The sequence below is a fragment of the Martes martes genome, assembly GCF_963455335.1.
Source record: "Martes martes genome assembly, chromosome: 2".
NCBI classification, from domain to species: domain Eukaryota; kingdom Metazoa; phylum Chordata; class Mammalia; order Carnivora; family Mustelidae; genus Martes; species Martes martes.
The window spans coordinates 1,974,214-1,998,343 of record NC_137889.1 but is presented as its reverse complement, the minus strand read 5'-3'; the positions used below and the strand labels follow the sequence as shown (position 1 = coordinate 1,998,343).

At 59.1% G+C, this 24,130-nt stretch overlaps 1 protein-coding gene across 1 annotated transcript in view; it reads right to left on the bottom strand.

The window, feature by feature from the left end:
* Window positions 1-745: 745 nt before the first annotated feature.
* Window positions 746-24,130, bottom strand: part of KBTBD11 (kelch repeat and BTB domain containing 11) — a gene marked incomplete at its 3' end in the record, with an annotated part of 30,335 nt that continues 6,950 nt past the window's right edge. The window contains exon 2 of the mRNA XM_080796968.1: window positions 746-3,749. Coding sequence (XP_080653094.1) covers window positions 746-2,929 — 2,184 coding nt within the window. The 5' untranslated portion in view covers window positions 2,930-3,749. The remainder of the gene's footprint in view (window positions 3,750-24,130) is intronic.

Here is a 24,130-nt window from a genome sequence, read left to right as displayed (position 1 = left end):
GTGGCCCTCGAGAGGCGGTGAGGCCCATTCTGTGGGGTCCGCTGTGCGCAGGGGCAATCCTCCCCCACTTGCTGGACAGGAGACACTTGGGCCAAAGATCCCACCTTTCATGCTTGCGACATCGGGAACTAACCCAACCCACACTTGAACATAGGATGACATGAGCCTGTTCACTAAAGCAGAAAAGTTTTAAGAGCTCTGCGTATGGGTTATGAGTGTAAACCTCAAGCCAACAGAGCTCACAGTGGCCTACTTCAGGGGCTCCCCCAGGGTGCGGTGGCCCCGAGCTATGTGCAGGGCCTTCTCCTGGCGCAGTGAGGAAGCTACCGTGCACACTCCCACCTGGGAGGCTCTCCACCCCACTCGGGAGCTCAAGCGCCCCTGAGCACCCCAGGACGCTGGGCGGGCACTCTGGGACCCACCCACTGATCCTGAGGCCTCATCTTCCACTTCCTTCTCCTTCTCCCTCCGATATCCCATGCCATATTTGTAAGGTCACCTCTTTACACACAGTTTACATATTGTGCCCTTGACCCCGTTGAGCAAAGCGGTGCAAAAGAGAATGCAGAATAGGGCAGCAGACCTTAAAACAGCATTGCAGAAAGTCTTCAAGGCCCCGCGACAAGCTTCCAACTTCAAAGGGTTTAAACGGTCCCCATGGACCGCGCTCCCCCTGCCCCCCCCAGGTGGATCTCCGCCCACGGGGGCGTCCCTGAGGGAGATGCCCAGGTGGACCCCGCCCGCCCTACGCGGCACCCTCCTCGCCTCGGTCCGGCTTCTCCGGCAAGTTGAGCACGAACGGGAAGAGCGCGCCGCGGGCGTCCAAGGGGACGCGGAGCGGCGCGGGCTCGAAGCTGCCGCCTTCGCCCGCGCCCACGTCTGCGCCGGGCTCGCTGTCCTGCGGGGGCACGAAGCGCCAGGTGCCTGCGCGGCTCACGCAGTAGATGGTGCCGTCCAGCGCCACGCAGCGGAAGGGCTGCAGGCTGGACGGCGCGCCCGGGGGCCGCAGGTGCGCGGCGCAGCGGCTCCACTGCTTGGCCAGGCAGTGGTAGCGGAACACGCTGACGCCTCCGGCCTCGGCCGCCTGCGAGTCGCCACGGCCCCCGCCCAGGTCGAAGCGGTAGATGAAGCCATCCAGGGCCACCATGGCCGCGGAGCGCTCCCGACTGCTGCTGCACGGGCACTCCTGCCACTCGTCGCGCCGCGGGTCGTACTTGAGCAAGCGGTAGAAGAGGGAGCCCCCGGACACGTAGATCTCGCCGTTGCAGGTGGCGGCTTCGTGGGCCACAGCGAAGGCGCCGCGGGGCAGCGGGGCCACGGCGGCCCAGCGGTCGGCGCGCGGGTCGTAGCGCTCCACGCTGAGCAGGCACTCACCGCCCACGGCGTACAGGTGGCCGTCCAGGGCCAGCAGCTGCAGCTGCGAGCGCGCCTGGCGCAGCGGCCGCACGGTGCTCCAGCGCTCGGTGGCCGGGTTGTAGCAGAAGACCTGGTCCGAGGGGCGCGCGCGGCCGTCGGGACCCGCCGGCCCCACGCCGCCGGCCACGAAGAGGTAGTTGTAGAGCACGCACAGGCCGCAGCCCCGCGCCGGCGCGCCCTCGGGCAGCCGCGTCAGCTCGCGCCACTCGCCGGCCGCCTCGTGCAGGCAGTAGACGGCGGCGTCGCCCCGGCCCTCCGCGTCCCCCGACGGGCTCTGCGGGCGGCTGCCCGCGCGCTCCCCGGCCGGTCCGAGCGCGGCGGCCAGCAGGCGGGCCCGGCCGGCGCGCAGGCGGCGACGCAGCAGCAGGTCGCGCTCGGCCCCCGACAGGCGCCCGAACACGGCGGGCTCGCGCAGCACGTCCAGGTAGTGGTCGCTCATGAAGCGGTAGGCGGCGTCGCGCAGCTCGGACAGCCGCTGCCGCTTGGCCGCGCTCAGCACCTCGTAGCAGTTGGCCAGGCTCAGCTGCGGCGCCACCGCGTCTGTGGCGCGCTGCACGGCGCACGGCAGCTGCAGGCGGCGCGCGCCGGCCACCACCTCGGCCACGTTGTCGGGTCGCACGCCCGCCATGCGCCCGCTGTACGCGTAGGCCAGGAGCAGCCGCAGCGCCGCCCAGCCCACGCCCTGCACCCGCAGCACGTCCCGGGACGCGCGCGCGCGGAAGTAGTCGCTGCGAGCCGCCAGCACCGCCTTGTGCGCCCGCAGCCGGCGGCCCGACACCTCGATGACCAGGTCAGGCTCCCCGTGCGCCGGGCCGACGCCCGGGGGCACTGGTGCGAGGTCCCCGGGCTCCTCGGGGGACGCGGGCTCCTCGGGAGACACGAGCTCTTCCGGGGACGTGGGCTCCTCGGTGGACACGGGCTCCTCGGGAGACGCGAGCTCTTCCGGGGACGCGCGCTGCGCTGGGTCCGCGGGCTCCTCGGCGGACGCGGGCTCTTCCGGGGACACAGAATCCTCCGGGGGCGCGCGCTGCTCGGGGTCCGCGGGCTCCTCGGCGGACGCGGGCTCTTCCGGGGACACAGAATCCTCCGGGGGCGCGCGCTGCTCGGGGTCCGCGGGCTCCTCGGCGGACGCGGGCTCTTCCGGGGGCGCGCGCTGCTCGGGGTCCGCGGGCTCCTCGGCGGACGCGGCGCCGGCGCTGCCGACCTCCCACTGCCGCTCCACCACCCGCTGGCCGCTGCGACGCGAGGGCGGGGAGGACGCTGCGCCTTCCGCCGCGGAGGCGCGAGACTGCGGCGGGGAGCCGTCCCCGGAGCTGAAGCACAGCGACGCGCGGAGACTGCAGGGTGTCTGCGCGTCGGGCGGCTGCAGGCTGCCCTCTCCCGGAGCCGCGGGCGCGCCGCCTCGGCCCCCGACCTGGCCGCACGCTCCCTGCGCAAAGGCGCCCCCGGCCTCGGCCCCGCGGCCGCGGTCGTCCCCGGGGTAGAGGGCGCAGGGGGGCACCGGGTTCTCCATGGGGACGCTTGCCTGCGCCAGCGCCGCAGCCGGACCCGCGCTCAGCAGCCCACCATGACCGCGCCCTGACTCGGGCTGCGCAAGGTCGCCCGCGCCTCCGGGGCTCTAGCTTCCCGGGCTCTTCCCGGCGGGCGACCAGACTTCCCTTGTGTGCGCACAGCTCCTTCGGCCCCCGCCCGCTCCCCTCTGCCGGAGGAGGAGTGCGTCGGCGCCCTGCAGGCTCGGCTGAACTTCTGAAGGAGGCACCGCGGCGTGGGCCAGCCCAGGGCCAGGGTCTCCGTGGCGTGGTCCCCAGGCCTGCGCACCGATGCTTCCCCCGGGGGGCGCACCCACGGCCTCCCGGGGGTCTGCAGCCCCTTCTCTGCAGCGCGGAGCTACCGGCAACGGTTCACAAACCAGGGCAGGCCCTTTCTTCCTGGGCCAGCGTTCATCGCTTTACTTTTCATCCCATCAGTCCCATCACTGCATCCCAGGACCGACACGTCCAAGGCCGCTGCCTCTAAACTTCAGAACCGGGATTTGAACTCCGTTCCCTGTGGAGTGCACCCCCCTGAGCTTGCTTTTGTTTTTAAGACTCTCATTTGTGATCCGGATTTCTGTCAGTCTCTATGTCTCCTGTCTGTCTTCAGCAGCTGTGGTACGTCTGCATGCACACTGTTCACCCCCCGGGGGAGGGGGTCGTCCATAATTCACTCGCCAGGTGGGTGTCAGAAAAACAGGATTCCTGCAGCAGAAGCGGCCTTCCTCACTCATCCGTCCGGAGCTTCCTCCTTTGTTGGAACATCCGATGTTTCCAGATGGTGTCAGCACACTGTTGTTCCTGTTTGTGGGAGAGAGAGAGGGTGTTTGAGTGTGCACTCTGCAGTGGGGTCACTGTGTGCCAGTGGGGCCTGCCACACTCCCCCACCACTGCCACAGTAGGGGACCCACAGTGGGTGGGAAAGGGGACTGTGACTCTTCACTGCTGGAGAGTTTGATGAAGAAGATACAGAGATCAACTTAGGGATTATTTTCAGAAGCACCCTCTCCTTATTCCTGCCCTGCTTGTGAGGCCTAGGGAGGAGAACCCGTTCCGGCAATGAGCTTTAAAAACGTCAGGTTTCTCAGAGTTTGGAGGGGAGGGGGTTGGGGGGATGGGTGAGCCTGGTGGTGGGTATTAACGGAGGGCACGGATTGCATGGAGCACTGGGTGTGGTGCATAAACAGTGACTCTTGGAACACTGAAAAATAAAATTATTTTAAAAAAATAAAAACATCCAGTTGATCCAAACAAAACTCCTTTTTTATGGGTCAAAAAAGGCAGTCAAAGGTCAACAAATTCCTATTTTCAGCCTAATGAGATGTATATGTAAAGGACGCTCAGTGAGAAAGCACAATGAAGCTTACTAATTTTACCAATATGTGACAGTTTTCCTACAGTCTTTTCCAGTTGGTTTAAAAAGCAAATATTTGCAGAAGGAGCGGAGGACACTTCTGTGGACTTGGCCTCGGAGGCTCAGCTCTGGAATCTGTTTGAACCCCTCGCTCTTGGAACTGTGTCTCTGAAAAACCTCAGAGAAGCAGTTCTCCAAATAGCCCACATGCAGCCAAAGAAAAGCCAAACCAAAAAAAATTTGTGCAGATGTGAGCACCTGCAAGTAAATGATAACATATAATCTCCCCTAAACTGGCAAAACCTTCTGAGACTCCCCAGCCTGAAAGGGGTCTTAGCAGTCTTACCATGCACATGAGGGGAGAGTCAAATTGTGTTCTAGCTTCCTAACGAAGGGAATACCGGCGAGAAAAACAGCAAACACAGCTTCGTTTTCCATTACTAGCCAGGATGTGTTAGCCTCTCGAACGAGACGGGCGATTCCTAATCAGCTTCCCCCGACGTCTCCGGATTTCTGCCTGTCCTTCCGAACACTGTCCCCTGAGCCTGTCCTTCCGAAGACGGTCCCCTGACCCTTGCAGAAGCTCGGGGTTGAGCATGTCTACCTGTTCACCCCGAGCCTCCTGCTGCTGGGTTGCTAAAAACGCTTTCCCATTATTTTATATTTTATATTTTTTAATATTTTATATTATTTTGTATTATATTTTGTATTATTTTATATTATATTTTAGCAGACGTGTCTTCAAGTTGGAAATGCAAAACCTTCCATTCTCTCTGCCTCTCCTGTCCTCTGTCTTTTCCAGGGTGCGCGGAAAGGCCGGGGCAGGAAGTGCTGGGCGAGCTGGACGCCTGGCCCGCTGGGGCGTGTGGGTGGCGGAGGAAGCCAGCAGGACAGACCCGCTCTGGTGTTTACTCAGCTGTGGCCCAGCCCCGCTGCGACGCCGTCTCTGGGCCATCCACCCTGTCCCCAGCCGCCACACCCAGCGAGGTGGCCATGGATGTGAACGCCGGAGCACAGCGAGGCAGAGCAGCAACAGGCCGGAACGCCAGGCGCGCGCGGTCCCGGGGAGGCAGCGGCACTCTGTCCGCGAGGTCATTCCGGGGCAGGTCTGATAAAACTGAGGCGTATTAACATATCTTACTAAAAACCACATAGATACAGAGAAGAGAGGTTGTCCCAGTCAGGGGTGGGAGAGACGGGCAAGAGGGTCAAAGGGTGCACGTGCATACGTGTGTGTGATACGAGTGTGTGAACCCGGACGTCAGAAAATCAGAGAACCGGCTGTTAGAAGGCTCGTTCTTTATTTAACACGTCTGTGCACCGCCGAAGACGGTGGACCTCAGAGGACCAACCTAGTATTTTATTTCTCTCTGTGGCCTGAGAAAGGGTCCCAGAACTTCCTGGCTCTTTCGCTGACCTGACTCGTTAGACTGAATAAAAACCTAAGCCCACCGGCTTATCTTCATGTAAATCATCGCAGACCTAGAGAAGAGCCGACTCGGGGCACCTCGCAAAGCTGAAGTCTAGCCCGCTGTGTTTGAAAAGCGAGACAGAACGAGGCCAGTAACGGAGCAGGGGAGAAACCAACACAATCCCAAGTCGCTGGGGTCTGAGTTTTTTAAGTTTCTTTCCATGAATTTCTTGACTATTTTTAAAAATGATTGTATGACTTCCTACGATGGACATTATTTATGTATCTAACGTGGATATTAGTTTATTTAAAATTAAATAGGCTTCATTATAATATAGGTTGCTTAAAAGGCTCTTCGTTTTAAATTTTTATGGTTGGCTTTTTGAAAAAACGTGTTTGCTTATAGACCTGGAGGCACATCTGAGCTTCTGCGACACTTGGCGGATTCTGTGGCTGGTAAGGAGTTCCTCCTCCTCCGTGTGGTCCGCGTCCCGGCCGGCTGGTTCCATACACATCGCCATCCACCCCGTTAGGTCCAGAGTCCCTGGGGACGGCGCCTGCACCACACCCACTGTGCGCCTTCCCCAACACCAGAAAGACACCGTTCTCCCAGGAAACAGCCAATCGTCAGCGTGAGGTTCGTTCACAGAGAAAGCCGTAAGTGCAGGAGCCCTCGTAGAGCCCCAGAAACCTGCAGGGAGCCACGGGAATTCTATTTGGTTACAGAATGCGTTGATTTGCGTCAGCTGTTCATACCAATACTGCTTTTCAAGATGATTTCTTCTTCAGGCCCCCGTTCCAATGAGTGGGCAGTTTCGGAGGGGGCCTGGAGCGGGCGGGTGGGGAGGGCGCCCAGGCTGCGGGCCGACCGACGCTCTTCACCCCCAGGGCCCGGGTCCCCTTTCCCGGGTACGCGTCACAGTACAGAAGAGACTTGTACGAGGACCGTCCAAATGCCGGGAGCAGGATTTCTGGGGCCAGAGCTGGCCATGGGAAGCGTCATTCACAAAATACATCTTCATTCCGAAGTGCGGCCCAGTGACGCTGCTGTCCGGCCACGATAAGCGAGGTGGCACGTGGGGTCTCAGAAGATGTGGGAAGTGGAGCCCGCAGAGTCCGCCTGCGAGAGGGCTGTAACGTGCTTCAAGCAGGGAGAGACGCAGCGAGTAAAAGGCCCCGAAGCCCAGGCCGGCCGCATATCCCGTGGAGTTCAGAAGCGCGCGGGGCGACTGGTGCTGGAGCCTGTGGGCAGTTACATGAGTGTGGCCGCCCTCCCGTAGACCAAGTGACACCGATCAGGCTTTATTCCACCAGACGGCAATCTAGAATTCTGTTTTCACAAAGGACCTTTCTAAAAGACCAGATGGGCTGTGACGTGGCCTGACTACACAGGGGTAGTGAGATGCAATAGCTAATGTCTCCGTCCGGGCCGTGGGGCTGCCCCGGGCATGCTTCTGCTGGGTGAGCGACCGTACAAACACGCCAGGGCCTTGCTCTCATGAGCCCCGTTGGGCGGCGGAGGAAAGGAGAAGGGGGGCAGCCTCACCCGCAAGGTAGGATGACGCCAGCGCGCAGCTCCTGAGGGCCAGAGCCAGAACTGGAACCAGCGCCGGGCTCGAGGGCTCGAGGGCTCTCGCTGGGAGCCGCGGCCCGATGTCTCTGGAAGCGTCGGGTCCGCCGCGAGCACCGACCGCACGGGAGGCGACTTCAGCGGCATCTGCATGCGGGGTGGACTGAAGCCTCCACGTCTTCCCGAGCCCCGTCCGTGGCCCAGGACAACGGCCCACGGGGTCCTAGAAACTGGCTGCCCCACCCCCCACGCTGGGAATAAAGCAGACAGAGGTGCGCGGGCACCCGCGCTTTCGCGGGCGTTATCGGGGCAGTTACGATCTTTGTAACTTGAGGGGGTGAATCTTCAGCAGGAAGTGATGGGAACAAGTAAACTTCTCGGGAATTTCCCGAATAAAAGCTTTACGTAAGAGCTAAGTCCGGAGTCCGAGGCCGGTGAAGCAGGCGGTGAGCTGCCTGTTCCGACGCCAGACGCCCCGTGCCTCGTTCCGCAGAGCACGGCCTCAGGTCAGGTCTCTGGCGGCCAGGACGGGCAGCCTTCCAGCGACGCAGGAGGAGGAAGGGCCCTGCCTCGGGGGGGGGGGGGGCAGAAATCAAAGGCAGACTTGTCTCCAGTTGAAGAAAAGGAAGCCAACGCACAGAGCAAAACCTGGGGGATGGAAGGGGAGCCCTGCCTCCAGCCAGGGCCACTCTGGGGCTTCCGAGGTGCGTGAGCTCAATTCCACGTGTAACATAAGCTCACTTGCGTGGGAGCCCCATCCCTGGAAACTGCAGTCTTCCTAACCAGAAACCAGACCCTGCGTCACGGCGCTGCCCCGGCTTTATAAAGAACTCAACGCAGCACAGTTCCTTCCCCCGGGAGGCATGTACAAGTGAGGATTCCCACCCTGGCCAGCATCACAGACGGCCTGGACCAGGCCCGAACCAGCGCTGACAATCCCAGCCGTGTCCAGACAAGCCCTGTCACCAGCATGGCAACTCACTGGCCCACGCTCATGACTCACGGACAAGAACTAGGAAGACAACCACCAGGGCCTTGATTTAGTAAAGGAGAAAATGCTTGATGCCCGGAAATCTCCAGAGGCTACTCTCATAGAACCAAAGAACTTAGCAACAGACCCAAACAACGCCCAAGACTCTTCCAGCTGTCCACCCTGTGAGCAGGCCACCCGCGTCCCCAGGGACTGCCTCGTGCTGGGCAGGAATTCAAGAAGGCGGGTGGGAGCCTGGGACGGCAGCCCAAGGAGCCGCGTCTGGCGGAGCTGTACGCCCCACTCCACGGGCAGCTCTCACCTGCTGTGCCGAAGGCTGCACGGTCAGGGGGTCTCTGTGTCCGCACCCTTGACCGTCCCCCGTCACCGCCTGCCAGGAGGGAGTGAAGCGTGTAGAGAGATAAAATTTACAATCACCCAGGTGGACAGCTAGGTCAAGGTTTGTTTGAACGGATTTACCGTTCTGCTTTCTTCGTCAGATCATGGAATTTTTTTTCCTAATTCAAGAGTTCAGAGATACACAGCACGTTAGAACTCCAGGACGCACAAGACGTTCCTCTGCTGGTGACGTAATGACCACACGGGAGAGGAGAGCAGGAAGGGAAGAGCCACTACAGGCAGCTGAAGGGAGCGCCGCATCTTCCCAGCTGCAGCGGGAGCGACATCACCGGCCGCTGCCGCAGCCCGGTCCTGTGTGCGCCTGAGTCACAGGCTTGCAGAACTGAACGGACGTGTCTGCGCGGTCCTTCCAGAGACCGTGGCCACACCGGAGGAGCGCACCGTCTGCTCTAGGTTTCCGCAAGCGCCTTCGGACGCACACTCAGAATATGTTGAAATAGAAGCGTTTGCCCACGCAGGTCCAGATTCAAGAATTACAGATTTAGCCAAACACAGAGCGTGAACACTAAGGTTACAGACAGAATCACGGAGCGTCTGGAAAGAGGCACGTGAATGGCAAGGCCGTGCTGCACTTTCTAGCTCTGAGATGCAATTCTGAGCAGTCTGCGTGGGTAGACCCGACTCTCCCGCGGTTAATCTGTTCTGCACGTCTGCTGAAATCAAACTGAGTGTCCCCCAGTGATGGAACGCTGGGGTCAGAAAGGAGCAACGACCTGAGCCAAATAAATCCCAGTTTTTGTCAATCACTCGACCTATTAAATCCCCATGGATACCTCAACATTGATAAATAATTAGCAATCTTCATTCCTTTCCCCATTTATTGGGCAGACGTATACGGAACACCTACAATGGAACAGGAAGTGTACCAGGTACCAGAAGGCATCCAGGAGCCCAGCCGATGGGGTCCCAGCCCCCACCAAGGTCCCGGGCTAGGGAGGAAGGCCTGAAGCCATTCTCTGAATTCCAAGGGAACGACAAACTTGTGCCATGAAGTTCTGAGAGAGAATGATGGCTGGATCGGATTTTGAGTCTGGGATCAGGAAAGACTCCTCTGAGAGCAGGGAACGTACACTGAACCCCGAGAGGAGACTCGGAGTCTCGGTGAGACGGGCAGCACAAGAGCGCCTAGCGAAGGGGAAGTCCCTGCGATGGAAACAAGCTTGACCAGTTCTAGAAACAGAAGGAGGCTGGAGGCACTGGGGGGCTCTGCAGGGCAGCGGACCTGTCCGGCCCATGGAGCCACAGTGTCTCCGTGACAGTGGAAATCCCTTGACGGCTGGTGGAGAAGGGGGGGAGGGTGACCTGGCAGTCACACGATCAGTCCTGGGATTGAGAAAGACAGCTTTGTGTCCTTTTACACAAAAAGAATTCACTAAGTTGCTTTTAGACTGATTTTGGATCTGCCAAAATTACTCTACCTTAAAAAAGGAACTAGATTTACATGTATCTCTATGAATACATTTCAAAAACACAATTTTGCTCTATGAATACATTTCAAAAACACAATTTTGAATTTTTGAGGGTTGGCGGTTTGTAGGAAGAGACTGTGTAATCCCGTTTACACACACACACACACACACACAAGACACTATGTTTTGGGAAGAAGACGATGGCAGAGATCGGGTCTAGAGGTTACTTCCCAAGAAGGAAGGAAGGAATGGGGTCTCCCACCAAGTCAGTATCATTTGTTATTTTCCTTTAAACATAAAGCATAAAGTGCAAAAGGATAAGGTGTGACATCTTTTCAGGATACTTGTGTACTTCTTATTACATTATTTATGATGTTGTACTTTGTTTTTAAATTTAATTTACTTATTTATGTATTTGAAAGAGAGAGAGGGAACACAAGCAGGGGGAGTGGGAAGGGGAGGAACAGGCCTCCTGCCGAGCGGGGAGCCCGACGCGGGGCTCGATCCCAGGACCCTGAGATCATGACCTGAGCCGAAGGCAGAGGTTTAATGACAGACTGAGCCACGCAGGCATCCCTTGTTTACGATGTTTGGAATATTTCACAATTGATCATTAGAGATGTTATTCTGTGTGTTTAAATGGCTGCCAGTATTTATCAGTTAATGAGTCCGGCTTAGTCCTAAAAGTTGATGGAAGCCACAGCCTCACACATAGGTAATAGGTTCATCTGCAGGGTTGGAATCCCCTTAAGTTGCTTTATTCCTCGTGCTGGGGTTAAGTAACTTACTCGTTACTCATTCGTTAAGTAATTTATTCAAGATGCTTAAAGTTCCAGTGGAATTGAAATATGGCAAAGTTAAATAAAAGCTCACCTTTTGTCATCTTTAAAGTTAAGCTCTTGGTTTTATAAAGGAGCCTTGTCCAAGGTCACACCAGTTGCCTACGGAGTTTAATTAAAACCTATGAAAGCCTGGGGCGCCTGGGTGGCTCAGTGGGTGAAGCGGCTGCCTTCGGCTCGGGTCCTGATCTCAGGGTCCAGGGATCGAGTCCCGCCTCAGGCTCCCTGCTCAGGGAGGAGTCTGCTTCTCCCTCTCCCTCTGCCCCTCCACCCCCCACCACACACACACACACGCTCTCTCTCAAATAAAATCTTAAAAAAAAAAAAAGAAAGAAAGAAAGTCCCAACCCAGTGCCTTTTCCACTAATATCACTTGTTATTTACTGCTGTTGGGATGATCTGCAGAGAAGGAAGGACCCCTTCTCTCCCACATCTGTTCTGCTCTGGTTTGGCTTAGGCGCCGGGCAGAGGGTCCGTGGTCCCCTCCCACCGCACCTGGGCATCAGCGCATCCGCACAGGACCCGCACGGAAGCGGCTACTTCCTGGGAGCTTCGTCCTCGGCCGCGGCAGCTGCTGACCAGGAGTGTGGACTCCGCGCGGCCCAGGGACAAGGCTCACGGCGACCCGGCCAGACGCTCAGAACTGGCCTTTCTGTTGTGGGCCCCGCACGGCGCCGGGCAGAGATCGCGGAGAGGGACCCCGCGGTGGATCCAACTGCTCTCACCACGGGGTGTTTCCAGTCACAGCGGGGCCGGTCCGGAGGGGAGGCAGCTGAACGGCTCGCTGACCTCGCAGAGGTGCCGCCACTGTCCCTGAGGGCACGGAGACGAGCCCGGGTCTGGCACGCCCGAGCCCGGGTGCGCGGCAGTGACCACTCCACGTCCGGCGGTGCAGGATCGCAGGGAGAGCGCCCACGAGAAAGGTTCGCAGCTCGTCCGGAGGCCGACCGAGGGCCCGTCTGGTTACCTGCTGTCTTTGCAAACCCTGACCATCACGAGAAATAGTGTTCGTCAACGAGTCACCAAAGTCTCCATTTGTGTCGCGTTTTCTCCCCGTGAGCTTGAAGCCAACGTGAGGGGAGTTCAGGGTGAGAGAGGAAACTGCTGCCTCGCAAAGATGGTGATTTCGGGGGAAAAACAAACAAATCCATTCACACTTCGCAAACACCAAACACAGTGAGCCATCTGAGTTACTCTGGGGGGCTGCGGCTTCCCAGCGAGCCCGTGAGCCCCGGGCAGTGGCCCCCACTGTCTGCCCAGGGTTCAGAGTTCCGTGAAGACGTGGGAAGTTGCTGAGTGGAAAAGGGGGCTTTGAGGCACCGTGTATCCAACCCTGTAGACACGGATCAGGCCGTGAGCACCTGCACGGTCCACTCTGTCCCCATGGCTCCTGCACGACCGGCCGCTTAGACGGGTCACGCAGCCCTCATCCAGCCCTCATCCAGCACGGCCACGGTGCTCCACATCTCGGACAGAAACTGCTCCGGAAAAGCAGATATTTCAGGACGAGGACTTTCCAGAGCATCTCATTTGCAAAACATGGGAATAATAAACAGGGAATTTTATCACTAAAAACCATTCTCAGGGTTTCCAAGCATTTGGGAAAAGGCCTCCCTCATGATGCTGAATTTAAAGACCGAGATCACAAGGTGGCTCGTGCCATTTAAAGAGAGAGAGACAGTGTACACAGGAACACACATGAAGAAACACGGAGAGGGGCGCCCGGTGGCACCTGGTGGCTCAGTCGTAAAGCACTTGCCTTTGGTTCATGGTCCCAGGCTCCTGGGATCGAGTCCCACATTGGGCTCCCTGCTCAACAGGGCGCCTGCTTCTCCCTCTGTCCCTCCCCCTGCTTATGTTCTCTCTCTCTGTCAAATGAATAAATAAAATCTTTAAAAAAACAAAGACACTGAGAAAAGTGCCAAAAAGTCTAAAAGCCTTGTTGATGTGTGACTTCTTTTTTCGTAATTTTTGGTGTCTTCAAAACCGCCTCTCCTCAAGGTGCATTACCGTCAGGATTAGAAAACTCACACACACGCCCCTCTGTGTATGTGTGTGTATGCATTCATGCCCGTGTGTACACACTTATGTGAGCACACGCACGTGCATGTGTGTGTGTCCATGTACAAAATAAAACCACGCTGGGTCCGTCGGGCCCCTGAGAGGAAGGGCGTTCAGTGAAGAAAGGAGCACACGCTCCTAACGGCCAGGATTTCGGGCACACTGTCCTGAAGATGACGCATCACTTTTAAGAGTCAAATTTTGCTAAATCTTAGGCGTGACTTAGGCTGTACGTTGGCAGAGAAAACGTGCAGACCTAAAGCCTGCCCAACCTGGCAATCTCCAGCCCAGAACCTGTTCCCAGGCTTGGGACGTCGGGGCCCCCAAGAGCACCAGCTCCCTGCCTTTCCCAGAAGCAAGAGAAACAGAGCCCACGGGGTCGAGCCACGGCGCAGGGCCCCACAGCCACGGAGCGCGGTGCTGGGCTGGAGCCAGGATCCTGCCACGCCCTCCTTACCCCCAGGCCCTATCTTGAGTCCAGGAATGTCTGAGATCCAACTCTTTGTCAAGATGCCTACAAATCCCACAACAGTGCAGCAGACGGCCCAGGCGACCAGTGGATGTGGTCGGCAGACTCGCGGTGTCAGCCCGGCAGCTCCCGGGTGCTCATCTGCTGCGGCCGGGGCCCCGGAGAACGGGAACAGCGGGAGCAGCGGGCAAGGGTGCTGCCTCGTCTCCAAGCCTCGTCCCGCTTGCTGCCGATCACCACCCCGCGTGTCGGGGGTTCCAGGCGCAGGACGAGTACCTCTCAGCTCACACTCCCGGGTCAGGAGACACGAAGGCCACCACGAACCCACAGCCCACGGCCACGTCCAAGCAGCATGAGACTCTGGACTGCAGTGCCCCTAAGAAGGCCTGAGCCCCGCATGGAGACACCACCTGGGCCAGGGGTCTCGGGTGCCTGGAGTTGCCCCAGAGCTCCCATCGGTGGGTTACAGCCTTTGCTACATCAACTGGGCCTCCGTGTCCTCTCTCAGGGTTTCTCCTCGAAATGTAGAACCTTTCCAGAAGGACTCATCAGTGGAGTAAATACGACGAGCATTGGCACTAAAACGCATCCTGGTGATGTCTGTCTGCACGGACGGAGTGAAGAGAACTGGCCTTTCCGTCCTGCCTTCTTTAGAACGATAATGCCTGGAGCTCCAACTATTTAGTCCGATGTCCATATTCAGTCCGAGGGATTCCCGTCTGCCCTGGAAGGGCGGGAGGGTGCACAGGGGGTCAGCCCACGCCCAGCACCACAACGAGCCCGTAACACAGTGTGACGTGAGCTGTGGCCCAGGCGCACTCCACACAGGCTATGCTGCCCCAGGATGGGGGAGGAGAGCTCCCACCTGCACCACGAACCCCACCCCCACGAGGACACAGGAGCACCGTCCTCCTGGCAGACGAGGCCTCTACAGCTGAGCCGCCCCATGCTCTTGATCGGGATCGACTTCTTTTTCATCACTTAGTCACGCAGTCATTCAACAAAGATCTGATAACACGAGCCCACCAACGCCAGGCCCACGTGCAGGCCAAGCAGACCACAGGGAGCAGGACACAAGGAACCTGGCACACAGGTTCCCGTCCCAGCAGGGACACCTACCCCACATCAGCACCCCCATGCCCACCCAGTGCGACCCAGGGGGAGGCAGGCACAGAACCGGCTTCGTGGGGCTCCTAGTCCTGGCAGGGCGGTGACAGACACACCCCAGCCGTCAGAACCAGGGACCGAGGGAACGATCACAGACAGGGGACAGGTCGTGGGGGACGGGCCTGCTCTGGCACACCCAGGGACCCTTCCCGGAGGAAGCCAGGTGTCCTTGGGGGCAAACAGGCAGGGCAGGACTTGAGAGGAAGCTGGGAGGACAGAACAGGCCCTGGGCCCCTCACGGAGGGAGCTGCCCGCGGACGGCGAGGAGCCGGAGCTGGACGGATGCACAGGCGGATCGCGGAGGCCCGTGGTCCCTCCCGAGGGGGCCGTCGCCGCAGCTCATCCCACGCTGTCCCCAGCAGGTGAGGCTGACCCCCCCACCGCGCCGGTCCTCCTGACCCGAAGCCGCCACGGGGAAGGGAGGCCGCGCGGCAAAGAGCAGCGCAGCTTGTCCGGGTCCTCCCCCTCGGAGGACTCGCACCCCGGACCCCCGCCCACCGTGCGGACGTAGGGGACACCGGAGGGCCCCAGGGGAGAGGCCGCACAGACAACAGGCCGTGCCCCCTGTCGGGGCGCCCTGCCCGGGGTTTGGAAGCAGGAGCGCCCCTCGCAGAGGTCATCCGCACTGCCCTCGGCTGAGTGAGGCCCCGAGAGCCGTCCCCGCATGACGCTGCCCAAATCTGGGAGCCCCAGACACGCAGCTGTGCTGGTGGGAGGCAGTCTGCAATGACCCAGGAGCGCCCGCGCAGGGGTGGCCGCAGCGCGCACTGCTGCGGAGGTAGGCGGCGGGCTCGGCCGGAGGCGCCGCCCGGAGCTGTGACCCCCGCAGCTCCCGCCGCTGTCGAGGTGCATGGGGTAGCCAGGCCCGCGCTCCGGGACCCCCGCTCCGCCGGCACAGAGGCTCACGGGCTGCTGCAGGGGTCGCCCTCGGTGGCTCTGATCCGGTGAGAGGGGGCAGGGGTGAGGCAGGAGGTGCTCTGCTCTCAAGGGAGATGCGGGAGACGCATAAAGGAAGCGGGCCTTGCGGGAGGCCGGGGTCGGAAGTAAAACAGGCTCCTGTCCGCGGGCGCTGCGGGGCTAACGGCAAAGGAGCTTCGGGGAAACGATCACACCCAGGGGGCACTCGCCGTCTGCGAGGGCCTCCGAATATGGGGCTGGGGCCCAGCCAGAGCGAGGCCGCTCAGGCGCTCGAGGGCAGGCCCCGCAGACTCGGTCAACCGCAGCTTTTAGGGATTTTCAGGACTTTCCACGGCAGTGGTGGAGAAAGGAAAGGCCCGGGGCCGCGACCTTTGCGGGCAGGGCTTTGGTCGGATGACGCGAGGCCAAGAGAGCCACGGAAAACCCTGTCAGCCCGTCACACCGGAGGAGCTACTGCGTGGGCCCCAGACAGCATGGGAGGAAAACAGGAAACGGGCTGAGAAAACCATCAGCGGCAAACACCGGCCACTTCTTACAGAAAAGAAAGGACTGGGAGGGGAGAGCCAGGAATCCAGAGGGCAGAGCCAAGAGCGCTGGAAAGTCGTGCCCAGGAATGAGATCGGAGCCCGGTCCAGGAACCACCCGCTCCGCCGGCTGCAGTGCACCTTCCCGCCCGGCTTGGGAACAGGACGACGGTGCCTGCGATGATGCGGGCACTGTCTATGTGGCTGGGAACTGCGGCCAGACACTCCCTCGAGCACCAGTCTACACTTGCTGAGAACGTTACCGGTTAGAGGGGACTCACATTTAAATCCGTAGACTTGGCTAAGACAGATTCCCCCCCAGCGCAGGGGGATCATCCAGTAGGTTGAGGCTGGGGCGGAGGAAGGGCCGAGATCCCCCAGGAAGAGAGAATCCTGCCTCTGGACGGCCTTCGGACTCCAGTGGCCACACCAGTTCTTCTGTGGAAGGGCTCTCGCCAGGAGCGCGGCCTGTGGACTGCACACCGGCCACCCCGTGGTCACAAGGGCTGATACCTGCCCGTAAGTGAACCTCTCTGTGCCCAAACACGGACATCCTGCTGGTTCCAACACAAGGGTCCGCTGCTGTGGTGCGATCCCTGCCCATCACGGCCGCTGGATGTCTGGGGCAGACAGAGCCTCTCTTTGGTGTGTGGGTCTTCGTATGAGGAATGAGCTCAAGGACTACTGCCCAGGGGACCTGCTGTCCGCGATGAAATCCTGCGGTCTGAGCCTGAGATCCTACGGTCTGAGCCTGAGGCCACGGCAGGGTGACATTTGGGGGCTGGATGCGGGAGTCATGCCACTGCGCGTGGGAGGAATGTGGGTTTAGTGGCGAGAGGATGGGCTGTGGCAGATGGTGTTTTCCAAAGATGGCCCCACGGATGCGTCCCACCCAGCATGATCTCCTCACAACGAGGGGGCATTCCCCCACGGAGGGGAGGGCCACGTTCCCTTCCCGTGATCAGGGCAGGCCGGGAACTGCGGGAAGTGCCGCAATGCGACTTCTAAGCCTCGTTTAGGAAAGGGGGTGCCGCTCCCACAGCCCCATCTGCTCGGGACACAGTCCTTCGGAGCCGTGCCCCAGCATGGAAGAATTCCCGCACACAGACGCTGCCGGGCATGGGAGGGCCCCCAGAGCGGCCGCAGAGACAGACAGACAGACAGGCTCCGGGGGCCCCAGCTGCCCCAGCCCCCACCCGATGGCGTGAGGCCAGTCTGGACCCCAGACACCAGAGGCCAAGAGCCTCAGGGTGGTCCCAGCTCTCATCCTTCAGACTAGCCCATGTCCTGCAGAGTGGCACAGAGGTTAGCTGTCCCCACTGAGACACACTCAGACTGCAGACCTGAGTAAATGGGTTTGAAGCCACTCCCTTAGTCTGCTCCAGCTGCTATCACAAACATACCATGGATCTGATGGCTTGCCAACAACAGACTCTGATTTCTCACTGCTCTGGGGGCCGGGCAGTGCTAGATCGGGGGCCCGGCATGGCTCGAGGGTCCTCCCCACCGGCCGACTTCTCGCTGTGTTCTCACACGGCTGAGAGTAGAAAGAGGGCAGGCTCACACCTGTCTCTTCTCAATAGGGCACTAACCCCATTCAGGAAGGCACCATCCTCATGACCAAATGGCCTCCCACAGGCCCCACCTCCAAATACCATCGCACAGGGGCTACAGTTTCACATGCCTTCATGGGGGACTTGAGGGACACCCCCAGTCCCTGGAATAAGGCTCTCACAGCCCATATGGAGAACCGTGGGCTGCAGCTTTGACAACGGGAAGCCATTAACCACCCCACATCAGCTCTGTTTGTAAATGACCACTCTGACCGCAGCATGAGAGACGGACCAGAGGGGACAAGAGTGATGTCCAGCGCCCCACCCAGGGACAACTGCCACCGTGAAAGCAACAGGCGATGGTGGCTCCAAGGGAGCAGGGTCAGGGGGCACACACACAAAGGATTCCAGTCTCAGACTTCATCATACAACAGTAATAAGAGTGTTCACATTGGCACTGATCATCCTACTTCATGGTTTCCCTTTATGATTCAGTAGATTTCAGTTCTGTAAAATTAATCTACATCCTACTCCATCAAACCCTAAAGCATAAAGCCCCATCAGTTTACGTAAAGGGAAATACACAATTAATTTAGGATTAACATTATCTTAAGTTACAGATTATGACTCTCTGCTCTAGGTGCTCCTCTCTGGCTTTCCTTCAGTTTTTCGTGTGTCCTGTTCCTCACCACAGGGCCTTTGCATATGATTTCCCCTGGAACTCTCCTTAGCCACTCTCATCCTTCTGATCTACGTTTTCATAGTTTATTCCTTTCCTTCAGAGCACTTGGTTTGTTACTACAGGTGAATTTACATGGTTACATGCTTCCCACCTTTTACCTTGTAGAGTCTCGGCTGCAAGAAGTGGGGGACTGAGTCTACTTCACTTGCCATTGTATTCCTAGCACCTAGAATTGTGCCTGACCCACGGAGGCACTCAAAAAATATTTGCAAAAGAAGGAAATTAATTTTTAATTGGTCAACCATTGCACAAGAAATGAGATGGCTTCAACTTCCAAGGCACTGTTTATTTTAATATCCTTTCTAGCAGGAGCCAGGTTCTTGGCAAAAGATAAACTCCTAAAAGTTTTTATTTTATTCCAAAAGTTACTGCTGCTCTGTTTGAACTATATTGCAAATATGCACTGGGTACGGACACTATAATTTTAGCATAATTACAATAATTGCAAGAGAAAAACCCCAGTCAGGGCCACAGTGGAGACGGTAATCGCTTGAACTCCAGAGAAGAGCAGATATGACCCTGGGTCACCAGGGGAAGATGTGCAAAATGGCACAGCGGGTTTCTGATCTGCAAGCAGAAGGCCCCAAAGGGCACCCCCGAAGCCCACGGAGGCAGCCATCCTCATGGGTCACACAGCTCAGATGTAGGGAAGCTTGGGGGCACTGCAGCTGCCTAAGTGATTCCAGATGCCTTGCAAAGCTCTTCTTACTGAGCAATTTATGCTGTTGGCATTTAGAAAACAACAGAAATATGATTCCAGATGGAGGCGTTCAGAGCTTGGAGAGCCTCTGTTTTTCCATACAGGAACAAAGACTCCAAAGGTGTATTTTAAGCTAAAAAGAGACCTTCCCCTTCCCAGTGCCAAAGCTGCTGCTTGTATGGGGACCCACGGAAGTAAAGTCAGAAGCAAGGGGGACTGTCTAGAAAGATGTTCAGAAACGATCGCCACAATTTCAGATCCTTCCATCCTCCTACTAAGGCACAAAGTGCTCTGAGGGTCGAGGTAGGGCCTCCCCTGAGTGAACGCCCAGATTATCAGAAAGGCAAGAGGACCATATACACAGTCGCCGGGCCTGGAGGCTAAGATCCACAGCATTCAACTCTCGTTCTCCCCTCCCAAACCAAGACTGCTTTAAATACAGGCAAAATCCTCTAACTCTTCTCATTGTGTTCTAATTATATTATCAGCAATGTCTTCACAGTTGACACTAAGAGCTCAAAAGACTTTTAATCTCATTAAAATTTTTGCTTAGTTATCCCCCGAAGAGACAGTTGGGATAACAATTACCATAAATTTGCAGACAATGGCCGGTCCCTGGCAGAAATCTGAAGGCAGGGGTAAGCTGCCTTCTGTGGGTTTCGGGGTGTGGAGCGGGGTATTCTAATAATAGGACGCCATTAGCTCAGGATAAAAGGCTCAAGGGCACCGTTGGCATCCATTAGGAGTTCCTAATTAGAGTCTGAGTAGCTGCCACTTAATGAGATGGAGGGAAGTGGCCAGAGAACAGGCTGGGAACAGGGCGAACCCTTCATTCCCTCGATGCTCCAGCCGGATGAACACGAATTCAAGACCTGCTGGTCACGAGCCTTTGGTCGTTTGAGCAGAAATGCAGCGTCTTACCAAACTGGCTTGTTCTTTTTCTTTGCCCTTAGAATAAATATGGGGGGAGGGTAGCGTTTGAAAATACGGTTTCGTAGAAAATGAAGCGGTGGTAGAATTATTTAAAACTTTCCTGACTTGACGTTACGGAAGCAGTCCCTCCAGAGCTAGAGGCCCTCCCGCAAGAACTGCGCGGTCCCGTGCAGGAGGCAGGGGTCCCCAGCACGGGGGGTGCCGACGGGGCGGGAAGCGAGGCTGGCACCGAAATTCCCCTCCAGACGTGTTCCGGGCGATGGCGCGGGTGAGCCGGTTGCACGCAGCCCGCATCCCCCGCCCCACCGTGATGTCGGGCACGTTCGCGCAGGCCACCAGCGGCGGCACCGGGCGGCCCGGCTCGGTCCCGGGGTAAGGCCTGCGCCGGAAAGAAGCGCGCACGGCGCCCCGGCTCAGACCCCCAGCCCCACCCCCACGAGCCGCGGCGGAGGCCGGCGAACCCCGGGGGATCCGGGGTCCTCAAAGGCGGCCACAGGGCGCCGAGCGGCCGAAGGAGGAGAAACAGCAACGCGCCGTGGACGTGGGTCACGTCCCTCCGCTTCCCCGCGTCCCGGTCCCGGAGGGACCCCTCCCCCGCCTCCCGCGGCCCCACGAACCGCGCGCTTCCGAGGCGCAGCGCGCAGGCCCGGGCCAGCCCCCAAGAACGCGCGGACCCCCGGCCGTGCCAGCCGCAAACGTGGCCACGGCGCCCCCCCCCCGCGCGACTGTTTCCCCGGCGGCGGCCACCGCGAGGGCAGCGCGGGGGCTCGTCGTCCTCCGGACGCGGCGCGGCTGCCGAGTCCCACCCGCCTCGCGCCACCCCCCGCACGCCCCGCGGGCGGCGGCCACCCTCTTCCCGGGGGAGTCCGCGCGGGTCGGCCTCCCACCTCCACGCCGGCGCCCCCGGGGACGAGCCCGCCGCCCGCCCACCCCTCTGCCCACCCTCCACCGGGGAGGGCCGCCCCCGGCCGCCTCCCCCACCTCGGCAGCCCCCCCCCTCGCCACCCCTGCTTCCCCAGTCCTGCGCCTCCGGGGGCGTTCGGCCACCGCCTTCCGTCCTCGGGGCCCTCCCCTACCTCGCCGCTCTGCGACGCGCCCGCCACCCCCGCGCCCACCCGAGCGGGGACTCCAAGCCCCAGTCGGTGGTCTCCGGCGCGCATGCGCGCAGGCCTGTTCCCGCGCACCTGTGAGAGCGCCGGGGGCGGGGCGGCCGCCTCCCGCGCACCTGTGCGAGCGCCCCGCGGGTTCCCAAGCATCCTCCCGCGCGCCGTCCAGCGCCCGGGGGGGGGGGGTCTTCCGGCTCTCCCGGCGCCCCCGCGAGTGCCCCCGAGGGTTCTCCGCCGCTACCCGCGCGCCAGCGAGCGACCCGGGTCCCTCCGGCGCCTTCCCGCGCTCCCCAGAGCGCCCGGGGTGTTCCGGCGCCTCCAGGCCCGCCCGGCGAGTCCCCCTGCGCCCTCGCCCCCGGGAAGCGCGCTCCCCCAGCCCGCCACGGAGCGGACGGCGGGGCCCCGGCACCGGGCACTCACCTCGGCCTCGGAGGCCCAGCCGCTGCGCGGAGCGCGCCCAGGCTTCGAGCCGCGGGGGCGGGAGCGGCCACAGCCTCCGCCGGGCGCGCGTGCACACGGGCGCGCAGCCTCCGGGCTGAGCGCGAGCCCGCGCCGCCCCTGCCCGCTCCGGGGACGGGGCTGCGGCTCCGCGCGGGGCCCTCCTCCGCCCGCCGCTCGCTTAACCCTTTCGGCAACCGCGGCCGTTCCTGAAGATGCGGGCGCTCCAGGCGCGGGGCGCGGCGCCACCTGTGTACCCACGACGGCCCCACGCGGAGGGGCGCCGACGGCGAGCTGCACCCCGGCTGCACCTCGTGAATATTGCTGGAACCCCCAGCCACCCCACAAGCAGCGAAGACCAGGTTTCCGCCGGCGCGCGGGGGTCTCTGCCAGAGGCCACCCTCTTTTGTGTCCAGCTGCCCCTCCCCCGCCCACCCTCCGCCAAACCGTGCGATAATGGGCTGCGGTGTGTATGTATTTTGTGCGGGAAATAAGAGACGATGCATGGTTGACATATGTAGTGGTTGAAAACCTATCGCCTGCCTCCTTGTAGATTCCAGAATAAAAAAAGAAAAACGTTCTGCAGGAAACACGGAAACTCGTTCTGTCCAGCAGTGTGGCCTCAAGCATCCCCAGCTCCCTTCAGGTCCAGCTGGGCGTGCAGCCACCGGCCGGCCCGTCAGGGCCTCCCGGAGAAGGGGACAGCAAGCTCCCCGGAGCGCTGCCCATGGACGGGGAAGACATTTCCACTGACTTCAGCGGCTTTTTATTCCTACATACAGCTGCTTCCTGCCGGGGTCAGTTCTAGTGAACACCGGGCCCCCAGGGTCAAGGCTATTTTTAAAGGTTTTGTGCAAAATAAGGTTGATTAGATTTCCACAGGCACAGAGGGCCTCAGACTCTGCTGTTTCAAGTGTTGCTTCTGACAGTCTTTGCCCGCTTACTGTGCTAGGAGGCTTTCGGATTTCAGGACCAGAGCCGAGACTCTGAGAACATCCTTAATTCATTCAGTGGCCAACCAGAACACGCCAGGATTTGGATCCAAGGCAGCGGAAACCAAGCAAGCCACTGGGGTATGTATTTTTACATCATTGGTTAACTCTAGCAGAAACATCTTCTGGGGGCTGACATCATTCCCATCGTGGCCCGTGTGAATTTTGTTCTGTTCACTCCAGAAATACTCCAGAATCTCCTGGGGTCTTTCCAGTGATGTCTGTTTACCTTCACGTGGAGCCCTTGTCACTAGCTCACCCTTCACCATTGGTGCAGAGACGCCTGGAAGACAGTTTAAACTCGTTTCCCCAGCTGTGCCTGCAGGCCTCGCTCCCATTCTTTCTCAGAGGAGCTTTAGGCCGACCCGCAGAGTCAGAGCTCCGCGTGGCTTCCCCACCCACCTTTGTGGGTCAGTGTCCAGTGGCCACTAGCCTTCCCCAACCGCTGGTGCTCTTGCCAGCGAAGTACTGGCCCATCGCCTCCACCATTCAGCAAACTTCCAGGGATCCGGTCATGTGTCATAATTAGTTTTTCTTTCCATTTCACAACGCTTGCCATATATATACTAGATTCTCGGTAAATGTTTATTGAATGAAAGAAAAAGTAAATGAATTAACTGAAAATATTCATCCATCCCCTACACCATCTGGCAGATAAGGTGTGTGGGGAGCCCCAGCCATTTTCAGACTGTACATGTTTTATTTTAAAAAACGTACTACGGCCCCAGTATGGTCGATGGGAATTGTAGAGGAACGAGCCATGCACTTAATGAGTTCCTTCAAACTACAGGGACCTCCAGAGCGCCTGAAACGGAACACGGGACATAACAACATCAAGAAGAAGGACTTAACTTAAACATTAAATAACATCTATGTTAAGAGTACTTTGAGAATAGTATTTTACTATTTTAAATTTTCCACGGCTCAAAAAGAGCCAAATCGTGCATGGCAGTTCTGAGGAAATGTACAAATACATCACTGCAGAGCTGTGGAGAATGTAAATGAAACTCGGAACTGTCCTGGGTAGGGCGGTCTGCAACCCCCTGAATGCTGGGGTCTATAGCAGCCTGAGCTCCAGGCTTGGGGGACTCTGAACCCCATTTGGAAGCTGCGTGGAGAAACGCAGAGAGCACGGCCTTGGAATCCGGCAGGTTGGATCTCAGAGCCCCATCCCACCATCTGCAAGTCGAAATTCAAGAGAATTTTGAACAAGAGACCTGACCTCTCCGTGCTCCGCTCTCCTCTTCTGTAGATCCGGGATATGATTATTCCCTCCGATGGGGACAAACCGAGGTGATTCCGGCAGTGCTCTCAGTGCCGCGAGTCCTAAGTGCAGGCGCAGGCCAACTCCACTCCTCACTTCTGAGTCTGTCCCCGCCCGCCTGGGTGACCGTCCGCAAACGCACTCGAGCTCTCCAGTTCTGGGCTCCCCTAGACTGGGCTCATCATGCACATGCAGGACTTAGACACAGACGAGGTATGTGGCTGTCACTGAGTCACCAGTTCTGAGCCCTGTTAGGACGTTACTGTTTTCCTGATACCAGATACCAGATACTGGTGCTGATACCAGAAAGCAGATAATTTCCCCAAAGGTTTTAATAGCCCA